Here is a 14,142-nt window from a genome sequence, read left to right as displayed (position 1 = left end):
TGACAAACTGTTGATGGGAATGCTGTATACTTGCCTACCTTTAAAGAACTCCGGAGAGGAGACACTGCTTGCCAGGGGGAGGGGAAATATGTCACTAGGCCCGCTTCAAAATTACAAGATTCGCAGGACGGGGCAGTTCTAAATTATGCATATTCGCATCATTAAGCCCCTCCATACGACGCTGCATGTCCTGCTCGATTCACCAGGATGAGTATGGGATGCAGGAGATCTGCCACTCTTCCATGCGTGTGGGGGACTGTCTGAAAAGTCTGGACTCTCCCAGCACTTTCAGGAGAGTAGGCAAGTATGGCATGCTGATATATGTAGTTCCACAGCAGCTGGAGTGCTACATTTTGAGGCACATAATGCTTAAGTGATGGGGAATGCAAAGATGTGCATTTATAAAAGTGTTGGACTAAGAAGTGTGCAGGTAGGCACTGGGCCTGATTCTGAGTTGTACGCAATGACTTAGAGTTCTGACTGAGGGCATGTCTGGGTGGTAACAGGGAGTTGGCTTAGCAGACGAATGGAGACAGTCCATCTTACTGGTGTGCTGCTGAAATCTGTTGCTTACAGAGGCACTCAACTGCTCACATAGGAGGCCGCACTCAGAATGAAAAACTGTACCTGCCGCAGGGTTGGTGCAAGCCCTGATGGTGCAGCCGATAGTATGTCTAAAGATGCACCAATCAGTATTTCAGCATATACGGTTGCTGACAGTGGACATCTCAGTCCTTGCATGGATGTACGCCAGGGAAGGCTTCGTAGCTGCATTTTTAGAAGTTGCAGGTGTGCGACTGCCAACAGAAGCAGACACAGGTGCAGCTGTGCCCCACTGTAAAAAGTACAGCCCAATACCCTGCCAAGCACTCAATATGCTTTGAAAGAGGTTTTTTTTTTTTTTTATTATTCTCTGTATGTATTACAGATGAAAGGTTCCAAATTCAGCTCAATCAGCTTTTTTTTTTCTGGAACATAAAAATGCTTCCTGTGCTGCCAGCATATTAGTATACCTGTACATCACAGACATGAGCGGTATACAAGTACCCCCACATACAGGAGCGGTATACAAGTACCCCCACATACAGGAACGGTATACATGGACACCACAGACAGGAGCAGTATACATGGACACCACCACAGACAGAAGCAGTATACATGGACACCACAGACAGGAGCGGTATACAAGTACCCCACATACAGGAACGGTATACATGGACACCACAGACAGGAGCTATATACATGGACACCACAGACAGGAGCTATATACATGGACACCACAGACAGGAGCAGTATACATGGACACCACCACAGACAGGAGCAGTATACATGGACACTACAGACAGGAGCGGTATACAAGTACCCCACATACAGGAACGGTATACATGAACACCACAGACAGGAGCTATATACATGGACACCACAGGCATAGGTAATCAGCTATACAGTTCTCTTCAGATAAAGGAGCTATAAAGCATCAATACCTGGTCAGTCCTGAAAATTAGTATACATAGAGCTGGTTTTGCTGCTGAAAACCATTTACTATGATCCCGTTACTACTAAAATTCATATTCTGGCATACCTTGAGTAACACGATATTGGGTAATAGGAAACTATATTTGTGTTGCTCTATTTGGCATGTAATGTTAAACATTGTATCACATTTAGGGACTGTGCACAGTTCATGTTAGAAAGGGTCTCCGATTTCTCTCCTATAATAGGAAACCTTAAACATTCATTTCTTTAAATAAAGACCTTTCTCTCTAATCCAATTAACCAAAAGTGTCTTTTCACATGATGCATCATTCAAATTATTAGGACAGTATAAACCTCTTGTCCCATACTGTAGACATCCACTGTACCTAGCTCGGGTGTCTTAAATTCCATCCAGTGGAGTCGGAGCACCTCCTTCAGAGTTTGACTAAAACATAATTGCAAAATGAAACCAGATAAAAAGGCTGCATTCTGTGCTGGTCACATCTGTCGGATGCCACTCTGCATAGCTAGAAAATGTGCCCCCCTACCAATTCCAGTAACAAGACCAGATGTACCATTATAGTACATGGCCAGAAAGTGCCGAAAACAAGTACCTAAGTCGATTTGAGCAAGTAAAATGCTAATCATACAATATCAGCTTTATTTTTCCTTAATTCCCTTTTTTTTAAATGAATATTTAATACACTATGGGGTATATGCAATTGCGGTCGAATTCCCGATAAGGTCGAAAAACGGGACATTTTCGCCCCAAAAAAAAATTCGACAATGCAATTCAGTACTTTTCGCCAAAAAAAAACGGACTTTCCAAATTCGACTTTTTGAAATTCAACATTTGTCAAATTCGACATTTCTGCAATGGTACAAATGTGGCAATTCGACAAAAGTATATTCAATTGAAGATTGTAAATTCGACAACAGTGCTTTTAGACAGTAAATTTGTCATTTTCAATCCGCCACACTTTGCTGGTGGAATCTAATAAACATTTTAAAAAACATGTTTTTTTTTGTTTTTGTTTTTATTGGTAATAGCATATCTATTTATATTAGAAGGGATTAGGTACTTGGTTTGTCTATTTTGGAGGCACAAGTATTATTTATACATCTTTTAAAATATATATATATTTTTTTTTATGGAATGGTAAAAATCTGGAAAAAAAAAATGCGTGGGGTCCCCCCTCCTAAGCATAACCAGCCTCGGGCTCTTCGAGACGGTCCTGGTTCTAAAAATCCGGGGGGGGGGGGGGGGGGAAACTGACAGGAGATCCCCCGTATTTTTAAAACCAGCACCGGGCTCTGCGCCTGGTGATGGTGCAAAAAATACGGGGGACAAAAAGCCAGGGCCAGATTAACAATGGGGCGGATGGAGCTACAGCTCCAGGCCTCCACATAGAAATAGGCCCATCATCATAACTATTAAGATTGAATTTCAATTTTGTTCACAAAATTATGCAATTTTTGTATATTTTTACATATTTAGGGAGACATTGGAGCTGATAGTGTAGTGGGTGAACATGCCCATATGGCTCTGGCCACAGCCACACAGCACTGATCACACCTCCCATTTCTCACAATAGGCCCTTGAATGTTTTCAGCTCCAGGCCCATGTTGCCCTTAATCCGGCCCTGCAAAAAGCGTAGGGGTCCCCCGTATTTTTTACACCAGCATCGGGCTCCACTAGCTGGGTAGATATTGCCACTGCCGGGGGACACTTTTATACTGGTCCCTGCGGCCGTGGCATTAAATACGCAACTAGTCACCCCTGGCCGGGGTACCCTGGAGGAGTGAGAACGCACAGCAGGGATCAGATCTGAATGACTCCCAAAGTACTAAAGAAAACAACTTACAGTACAAGACAATGAAGGACGGGTACATGGTATATAAACATTTCTAAATCAGGACAGGACACTGAAATAAGCATTAGGATGGTAGAAACCAAGGGTCGGGTCGGTTAATTAGTAATCTGTGTTTTAATTCATTTGGATCTGGCTGTGCGTGTGTATCATATGTAGAGAAGTTTAAAAAAATGACAGTAATGGTAATAAGGTGATGCTGATTATATAGATATTTATAAAGGTTATTGTTGTGCATTTATGAACTAGTAAACAGTTGCACAGATAACAAACGATTTGCAAACACACTGTAAAATATCACTGCTTTGTCCAATCAAATGTTACAATTACATATAAGTCAATCTGAAAATAACAGAGAATATAGTGTTATTTTAAATCACTTTGTTGGAAAATGGTTAAGTTGGTTTGAGTTTAATTTGATCCCGTACAACTAGTGCATCATTGCATCACATCCTGTATTTATTTGTGCTTTCTGAATTTACAAGCACTCACATTCCAAAGTATTTACATTCCAACCAGATCACAGTGACCACAAGGTGGCGTCCAACATCACTTTGATTTCATTCTCCAGAATGTGCCAAATTCAGCTCTGTGTAGCGGTCGGAAAAGCACTATGGGAATTTCCCTGTTAAAAGCACTAGGATTAAAAATATTGTCATTTTCGGGAATATTACACACAGACATGGACATGTGCTTCCATTAATCCAGCAACTGTAATTAATATGTTTTGCTGGAAATTAAAGCAAAACAAGATTGGAAAATAAATATTCCGCTCAACACATTCGGCTGCCTTTAGAGCAGTGGTTCACAATCTTTCTTGAATTATGGCATCTTAGAGATTCTTATTGAGAAATTCAGCAAAAAATATAAAATTAAGCAAATAGGTTCCGTTTTGTGTTGATGGACAGGGCTGCGCTTCTGTTTGTCCACACATGTTATGCCTGGCAGTCCCAAACACTGAGTTTGCCTATTACATTGACCATAAAAAGGGGTTACGGTCATTAGGTCGACCACACTTAGGTCGACAGTCATTACGACGCCCACTATCGGACGACATGGTCACTAGGTCAACATGGAAAAGGTTGACATGCGTTTTTCACATTTTTTTCTCATTGTTTGAACTTTTTCATACTTTACGATCCACGTGGACTATGACTGGGAATAGTAACCTGTGCCAAGCGTAGCGGAGCGAGGCATCTTGCCCGAAGCATGGCGAGCGAACACGGTGCACTAATTGGGGTTCCCCTGTCACTTTACGAAGAAAACGACACAAAAAAGTAAAATAACTCCTGTCGACCTTTTTCCATGTCGACCTAATGACCATGTCGACCAATAGTGGTCGACCTAATGACTTTCGACCTTAGTGTGGTCGACCTAATGACCCATACCCCCATAAAATAACTGGATTTGGTATTGCACCCAGTTTGGGAACCACTGCTTTAGAGGATTCTAATTGATAAATATGTATTTCATTAATAGCAATCAAGAAAAAAATGAAAGTCACCTGACTGCAGTACGCCTAGAAGTCTCACATGTACAGTCACTGACCATAATCTATACACTTAGCTAACACTGTAATGTACCGGCTGTGGCATGGACAGAACAATAAAGGCACCTGTGTGAGTGATGTATACCAAACATAACAGCAAGAGTTTCCACTCAGGTGGGGCTTGTGGGGCACAAAACAGCCCAGCATGGTCATGATAAAATAACTCTAGACAAGTCTGAGAGGATGCTTATGACGAGCATGGCTGATGAGGAGACGTCAGTCACTAAGAAAGGGGAGTCATTGTGGGGGGTGTTTGGCAGGAGCTTCAGTGACCAATAGAGTTTCATTTTCTAATGTTTCACAAGCATCAGTGTGCAAAGTCGGTGTTTGGCATCCCGGCAGTCGAAATACAGACACCGGCATCCCCATACTGCTCGAAATGGCGACGTCAGGACCCCAAGTGAGGGTTTATCAAGGCTGTGGAGAGGTAAAAAAAAAAAAAGTGGGAGTTTAAGCACCCCGAGGTGGCCCCACCGGGGAGGGTAAGGTTTAGGCTGCGAAAAAAGATTGTTAGGGGTTTTGGAAACTAGGGATAGAATAATTACCTACTAGGTGTAGGGGGGTCCTGAGCATCTGGATGCCACTGTCAGTATTATGACTCCTGGCATCCCAAGCTCCGGGCTTCAGATACTATCTCACCTAAAGATGTGTTCGCATGGAATAGGCATCATCATTAGCTCAGAAAATAAGTTAAACAGGCAACTGCAGAGATCAACTGGCTGCAAGTGTGGCACAAGCAGCCACTAATGGTCCTAAGAGAACATCACGAAGTAGGATTGCACATAGTGGGCTGCAGTACATAAACCGCTCATCACATTCTGAGATGCACATTGAAGACACAGGGGGACATTTACTAAGCAGCGATAAGAGCGGAGAAGTGAGCCAGTGGAGAAATTGCCCCATCAACCAATCAGCAGCTCTGTATCATTTTACAGTATGCAAATTAAAGATGTTACTTCAGTGCTGATTGGTTGCTATGGGCAACTTCTCCACTGGCTCACTTCTCCACTCTTATCACTGCTTAGTAAATGTCCCCCTCAGTGTTGCAAAGAGCACAATGGACAACTGAGGAGTGAAGGAGATTATTTTCAGATAGGTACACATTTGGCATTAACCTACATAACACTAATAATAATAGTATTTATATAGCGCTCTTTCTCCAATAGGACTCAAGGCACTGAACAGATAGAATGAACTTCCATACAGTACAGAAATAGTGAAGTACAGAAAGCTTTTCATAAAATACAGAGCATGGAGATACTAAAGGGACATTAAGGAAATGCTTGAGTAAACAGGAAAGGATGAGGATCGCGTAAACTGATGGGGCCAAAGCTTTTTGGAGTTTGGTACACAGGGGGTCAGACTGTATATTCCCCAATGATAATAACGAGGAATGCTATCTGCAGCTCTAATTAGTCTTCGGCAGGAGATTTCAAACAAAATTGTCTATTGGTATATAGCGGGGATAAATAAAATTATGCAGAAACTGTAGTTTCTACATCATTTTATGGAGAAAAAAAAAGCGTAATAAATAGACCCAAGTCTCGGTTATATTGCATATACTACATGTCTGCCATTGTTATAAGCATCATGCTTATGCTCCAATGCGGCCAGGACACCTGAATGATAAAAATCAGTGTGGACTTATCTTCTCTTAACAAGAAAAAGTTGTGTCCCCATTTGTTATGTGCTCTATTTCTGTGTTATATGTCTCCAGTATCACAACTACGATTAAACATCTGAATTCCACTGGTAACGTTTAAAGAGATATAGACACTAGAAGAGGAATACACACCAGATAAGGAGTGAGGCAGACACCCCTGGAGAGAGACTCTCTTACTGGCTCTTAGTGTGGATTAAGGGGCAGCAGGGGGGAGTCGTCTGCCAAATAAAACTAGTAGCCCTGGTGAGAACCTGTCTGCTTCCATTTACATTGAGAAAACAAACTCTAAATATTTGGAGGCTTGAATGGAAAACTTGTAGGTACATTATATCAGACCAATACAATTACATTTGTTCTGTTCAAACTATATTTTATATTCTACAATTTCGATATATTTGCTCCAGAAGCTCTCTTGCTAATTAGTAAGCATTTTAAACATTAAAGATGTTAAACAACAATGGAACTATAGAAATAAAGGTATGCACATACTGGAAGGTGTAATATAAATGGGATCTGGACGGGATCCCAGCAGTCGAAATACAAAAGCAGGAATCTTGACACTGCGCGGAACGCTGGCATTCCGACTAGGATTACAATCAAATATTGTTAGATAATTAAAAGGCCTCCATCTGATTAAGAAGCTTTGCATAGTACGGATTGGGCCATTTGAACATGACCGGATTGTAGACTCTATCTGCCGCTATTGTGCTCAGTGCCTGCATCATCCTTACAGCATATCAGCGGGAAATTAGCATGCTACCCCACTGCATGAGGCCAGTTAGTGCACACGCTTGGATAATGGACAAACGTGCTATGGCGTTCGTTTCTACTTTATGAAAATAATGTATTTGTTTTAACACTTTGATAAATACGTTTGTTTGTGGTAGTCATGTAACCCATACCCAATAATGGCAAACATTTGATCACTGCCAAAGCAAGCAAAGTAATGTAGCCTCCAACTTCAAAAGCATTACACTGTCTGTGTTAGCATTTATGTTGCACTTAAAGTCTGAGCACAGAGAACTTTTACTTTGAACTGAAGAGCAGGACAGTTAACAACAAGCAACTATAAACATGATGCTGGAAAAATGACCATTCTGCCGGCATCAACAACCTGGAAGCATTTTGCTCCCTGCAAAGAATACATGCAAAGGCTGCCTCTGTGCTGAATTACCCAGATTTATAGGATGAGTGCGTAGTAAACAGCTTCCTCGCTCTATCAATCAGTCAGGGAGCCTCTTCTCCACACATTCTAGAAATGATCAATAGGTGACCATAGGTGGACTAACTGCTCCGTCACCCGTCTGTGGCAGCGAGGCCTAATTCTAAGGACGTCTAACACACACACTCAATGCCTAGGAAGACTGTTATCCTTGTAGCCCAGAACACAAATAAAATTGCTGGAATTATTTCCAGAAAAATACTGTATGTTCCTTTTTATTTTTGTTTAAACGTCAAGATATTGTTCTATCTTTCCCCTTTACATATCTTTATTATGGCGATATATATTTGTCATAAAACATCCAGGCTTTATATTAGTATTTCCAAATCTGGAAAATATTTACCTTATTGCTATCTATAAGAGAACGTTCTTGGGTTCGGTCTATCACTCATGTTTTCATTCTATAGTGGAACATGCCGTGCTTTGAGATAATTCAGCCCTTTTAGTAAGTGAAGGTTACAATACCATGCAGAAATGATTCATAGAGGTTTCCAGGAAAGTACTGCAAAGTCCATTGGATCTATGATGTGCACAGATACATTAATGTCCCTTTTAAGACATCCGTAATGCCACTGACATCCTGAATATTACAGGAAATTCCAATGCATAAGATGAGTTTATTATTCATATAAGACTACAAATGAATTGGTTGGAATCGAAATCCCGTCAGTCAGTATCCCGCCGGATCCCAGTAAGTATTTTAACCCTATCCCTAACCTACCCCTCCTGCAGCCTAAACCTTGACCTCCTACCCCCCGCCCCTGCAGCCTATTGCTCCCCCTATTGCATAACCCCAGTAATTACTATCTGGTTGCAATGGGGACCACCACCTCTTACTACAGATGGTTTGCCATTTAAGAACAATTGTAAGGCACACAGGGCAGCATGAATGGTGTAATGGTTAGCATTACTGCCTCACAGCATTAAGGCCGTGGGTTTGATTCCTACTACAGCCCTAACTGTGTGGAGTTTGTATATTCTCCCTATATTTGTGTGGGTTTCCTCTGGGTACTCCGGTTTCTTCCTACACTCCACAGCTATGATGGTAGGTTAATTGGCCCCTGACATAAATTAACCCTAGTGTATGTACAAGGGCAGACTAGCGGAGTGATTTATCAATGAGTTTTATCATAAGCAGGGAGATGTACTAAGCCTTTAAAAGTTATACATTTCACAGTGATAAAGTACCAGCCAATCAGCTCCTGTCATTTCACAGGCTGGGTTTGAAAAAATAACAGGAGCTGGTTGGTTGGTACTTTATCTCTGTGCACTTTATCTCCATCCAAAGCTTAGTAAATAGACTTAAATCACCGTGAAATGAATCACTTTTAAAGGCGTAGTACATCTGGCCCGCAATGAGGTTTAAAACTTGTTACATATGATAGATAAATGGTGCTTCAGCCAATCAGCTCATAACTGTCATTTTTCAAACACGACAGGAGCTAAATGGCTGGAGCATCATTTATTATGCGCAATGAGGGCGGGATGTACTAAAGGGAAAATGCGATAAAACCCCCATTTTCGTATGTACTAGCACCCAGCCGCCACATTTTCGCCCATGAATGTATCGCCATCTTTGGGAGAAGGAGGTGCCGTGGATAGCCTGCTGCTGCTGCTTCCAGGCGTGGGAGGAATGTGGACACCCCAGGGAGGTGACAGAGACCCCCCACACACCACCTCTCAGGTATCGCTGGGGGGCTCCGTCACCGCAATGTTTCTATGATCATAGTTATACACCCATCTTATTTACCTGTTAATACAGGCACAGAGGAAATTGGGATGTCAGTGTACAAATATTTTGAGTTGGGGCCCTGCTCTGTTTTACAGTTCCCTGGAAATTGGAAGAAAAGAAAAAAAATCAACTTTTTTTCCTACTTCCAAAGAACTGAAAGGATTTGGGATGTTCTCCAGGGCCCTAATACTCTACTCCACAGCTACTCTGTGCCAGATCCCAGCTATGTCTCTCATCACTCCACTGAGTAAATACTTTCAGCCACTATGCTGCCTCTTTAACTGACTCAAATGATAAAAAGGTGTGTTTGATATATATATATATATATATATATGTATATACATACATACATATATATATATGTATATATATATATATATACATACATATATATATATATATATATGTATATATATATATATATATATATACATACACACACAGACAGTACATGTACTATCTAAATAGACAGAATGAGCGATAGATCCACAGGCTCCAGACTGTATAATTCCTACACATTGCAGGTCCAAACTGCTTGCACTGGGAGCTGTGGAGAAGACATGCTATGTGCAGGTAGCTGACAGATGCTGGGCACACTGCTGCACATTACCCCAGCAGTGAGCCAGCAGCAGCAGGCAGTGGTGAGGGGGCAGGACACAAGCACTGACTGAATGGGTTAATGCGTGTGTACTGTAGGTGAAGCCCTGAAGCTGTCCCAGCCCCGCACGCCCTGGCAGCACCTCTTCCCCGCCCTGTGAGGATGACAGACGTCACAGGGAGGGAGCCGGGAAGTATATATGCGGCTGTAGCACACCGGGCTGCCAGAGCTGACTGACAGCAGCAACCCATATATTCCGCAGAGAGCAACAGGTACCGGACACTCGCCTGACAGTGACCGTACAGCAGCCGCTCACACCGCAGCCCCTGACACCGCCAGCGCTCCGCTGCGTACATGAGTGCCCTGTCCATGAGCCTGGAGCCCCGCTGCGTGTCTCCATATGCCGCCGCCTGGTGCATGGAGCCCACCAACTTCTATGAGCAGAGACTAAGCGGGTCCCCGGTGCCCTGCAAGCCGCGGGCGATGTGCGAGGAGACGGAACCCCCTGTGGGCAGCAGCACCCTGGCCGAGCTCAGCGCAGCCCCGGCCATGTACGACGACGAGAGCGCCATAGACTTCAGCTCCTACATTGACTCTATGACCTCGGTGCCGAACCTGGAGCTCTGCAACGACGAGCTGTTCGCGGACCTGTTCAACAGCAACCACAAGGGCGCCAGCGGCGGGGAGCACCGGGCGGAGTGCGGGGCGGACTACCTGAGCGGGCTGCTGGCATCGCAGTGCCACCAGGGCAGTGCCAAGGCGCAGCTGAAGCAGGAGCCCGAGTGGAGCGATAGTGACATCTCGTCCTCCCTGCCCTGCCAGATCGCCACCTGCGCTCAGACCAGCATGTGCCTGCAGCCCACCCCGCCCACCTCCCCGGAGCCCTGCAGCTCCAGCGGCGCCAGCTCCGCTTGCCCGTCCCCCTCCAGCACCGTGGGCACCTCCTGCGGCAAGGACCGGAGTAGCAAGAAGAACGTGGACCGCTTCAGCCCGGAGTACCGCCAGCGAAGGGAGCGCAACAACATCGCCGTGCGAAAAAGCCGGGACAAGGCGAAGCAGCGCAACCAGGACATGCAGCAGAAGCTGCTGGAGCTCTCCTCGGAGAACGAGAAGCTGCACAAGAGGATCGATCTGCTGACACGGGACTTGTCTAACCTCAGGCACTATTTCAAGCAGCTGCCTCCCACAGCCACACAGGGCACCTTCCTGCCCAGCCTGGGGAGCATAGACTGCCGGTAACCCGCAGCCCAAGGACTAGAACGATAACCCAATACCTCAGTCCATCATAAGGGGGGTCCTCTGAGAGGGGAGGGCTGCACCCTGCACCACCCACGTTCTGCTGGGACATTGTTGTATTTGCCCTCGAAAAAGACTGAGCCACAGTTTCTAAGACTTTTATAAATATATTAATATTATTATTATTATAGTGCAATAAGGATAAAAGCTGTGTCGCCAATATCATGCACAAGGAACTGGTGTCTGACAACCCATTGTGTGCCAGAAAGGTGACAAGTGTTGCTGCCTTGCTGTCCCCTCTGGCACTCAAGGTGTCAATCATGTTGGATTGTAAAGTGCCAAAGAGTTGAGTTGCCATCAGCTATTATCATTAAATATGCAGTATACTTGTGGCAGCATGTGCCTTGTACTGCACTTTTAATATTAAAGACATGATGGATGTGAAGCAACTTGACCTGCCTTATACACCACAGGCTACAGCCTCACATAAGGGATCCATGTGTACAAAGCGCATGGTGGGAGGCGCAGACTGTAGAGCTAAACGCTAATTTTGTAAACACTTTAGAGCTAAGGAAATGCAAAACTTCTTATGCCTGCAAAATGGACATCTTGTGTTACACCATTGTGTAATCACCACCCATCTCACCAGTGCCTTTGGCTTTTCTAGTCATTTTAACTAGTTCTTTACAAGTTAATAACCAAGATATTGGCTTTCTGTTTCTCATGTGTTGTCCTGCTAGTGCCCATTCACAATGGCAGAAGCATTTGATATGTTCTGTTAGTGCCTTGCTTGCCTAAAGCAGCCTGTAGCTGGAAGTACTGTATGGGGAGGCACATCTGGGCAGTGCCAAACAGAAATTGTGCTGGTCTTCAGTTTCGTTTTTGAATGTGTAGCCAAATATTAGTGCTACCCCTGGAAATATAGAACTATAAATATATATTATTTTTCTTCTCCACAACAAATATAAAACAAAGCTAAAACATTTCCCCTTCCTTAAATTATTTTTGTAATGTTAGTTTTCTATACCCTTATTGATGCAGCTATGGTACATTTTTGGTAAATGATTTGAGAGAGAAATACTTTGTATTGTAGATATTAGGGAAAGAAAATGAGCATGCTCAACCTTTTTATATGATCATTTTTACAGCATTTTTAATAATAATAAAAACAAAACATACCAATACCTGCCTTTATGCCTCATTGTCTACTTCATTTGGGAAACTATTTTGAAAAGACATGGAATGAGTTCTATGAACACTGGTCAAGGTGTGAGTGTGAAAGTATATTTATCATACACCTGTAATATATGCATATTACACAGTGCAGTACTTTTTCTCTCCTGACTGTAGTGTAGCAGTGCTGGGTAATAACAAAGCTTAGTCAAGCCTCAGGGGAATGGGGAGCATTTATCAATGCTTGGAGAGAAAGAAATCACTAACCAATCAGCTCCTAACAGTCATTTTTCAAACACAGCCTGTACAATTAGAGTTAGAAGCTGATTGGTTAGTACGTTATCTCTCCCCATGCTTTGATAGTTATTATTAACAGTTTCTTATTGAAATACTCCCATTGGTATCCAAGAGATCTCTGGTTTATGGAAGTGTTTCCACCAACACCACTAAAGGACTACAAAATCAAATCTAGCCGCAAAGGTATATTATGTACAGTTGTCATCTATGCCTAATAACACACTTCTGATTTATTGGGATCATTGACACTTAATAGATGTACTCTCTGTGACCTCATTGGCAGTAAAACTAAGGTCACTGAACCTACAAGAAAAGTTGCTGCAATATCAAAAGGGCATCTTGTGACATTCACATATGAGTGGAAATGTTCATAACATAAAAGGACAGATCACATTTTATGTACCTTTTATTGTTCATGCCACTGGTAAATTACAGTACTGCTGTTTGTTTTCATTGTATGTCTGCCTGCATTGCCCTCCAGTGGTCTTACTGATCAAGTCTGGTGTTCATAGGGAATAAAAAACATTCCCATAGGAAATACTTGTCTCAAGTATCTTGTCTGAGAATCTTGCAAAACATGTACACACATAATTCTGACTGCTACTCTCTTTAGAGCAACTAGGGGTCCCTTAACTGAAAAAGATATACAACTACATTGTAAATGATATTATTGTTTCATAATGCAGGATGTAATGACAGAATAACAACCAGTGACTGCAGAATCCTTACATATGTGTGTGTATATATATTTTATCTATAGACAAACTATCCAATGTAAGGACACTCAATCTTCATCATAAGATACATTTTTATTTATTTCTTCATCACCACCACCCAGTAGGCAATTTAAAATTACTTGGAGAATGGCTCTAAAAAACGCTCCATGGGGGTAATTCAGGGGCAGATTTATGAAGCTCGGTGAAGTGATAAAGTGGAAGGTGATAAAGGACCAGCCAATCAGATCCTAACTTCCATGTCACAGGCTGGGTTTGAAAAATAACAGTTAGGAGCTAACTGGCTGGTTCTTTATCACCTTCCACTTTATCACTTCACCGAGCTTAATAAATCTGCCCCTCAGAGTTGATTGCAGCAGCAAATTTTTAGCAGTTGGGCAAAACCATGTGCACTGCAGGGGAGGCAGATATAACATTTGCAGAGAGAGTTAGATTTGGGTGGGTTATTTTGTTTCTGTGCAGGGCAAATACTGGTTGCTTTATTTTTACACTGCAATTTACATTTCAGTTTGAACACACCACACCCAAATCCAACTCTATCTGAACATGTTATATCTGCCCCCCCCCCCCCCTGCAGTGCACATGGTTTTG

General features: G+C 42.9%; 1 protein-coding gene across 1 annotated transcript; it reads left to right on the top strand.

Moving 5' to 3' along the window:
* The first annotated feature begins 10,317 nt into the window (after window positions 1–10,317).
* Window positions 10,318–12,531, top strand: CEBPD (CCAAT enhancer binding protein delta). The gene has a single exon (XM_063923694.1). It carries the CDS (start codon window positions 10,466–10,468, stop codon window positions 11,348–11,350), a length of 885 nt encoding a protein of 294 aa, XP_063779764.1. The 5' UTR covers window positions 10,318–10,465; the 3' UTR covers window positions 11,351–12,531.
* Window positions 12,532–14,142: the final 1,611 nt, after the last annotated feature.

Source organism: Pseudophryne corroboree, chromosome 5 (assembly GCF_028390025.1).
Source record: "Pseudophryne corroboree isolate aPseCor3 chromosome 5, aPseCor3.hap2, whole genome shotgun sequence".
Lineage (NCBI taxonomy): Eukaryota > Metazoa > Chordata > Amphibia > Anura > Myobatrachidae > Pseudophryne > Pseudophryne corroboree.
Note: the sequence above shows the minus strand (reverse complement) of the source record. Positions and strands in the feature narration are given on the sequence as shown.

What these genes read in the sequence shown, in the direction of transcription:
- CEBPD (XM_063923694.1), top strand. Translation starts at nt 10,466, where the DNA reads ATGAGTGCCCTGTCCATGAGCCTGGAGCCCCGCTGCGTGTCTCCATAT.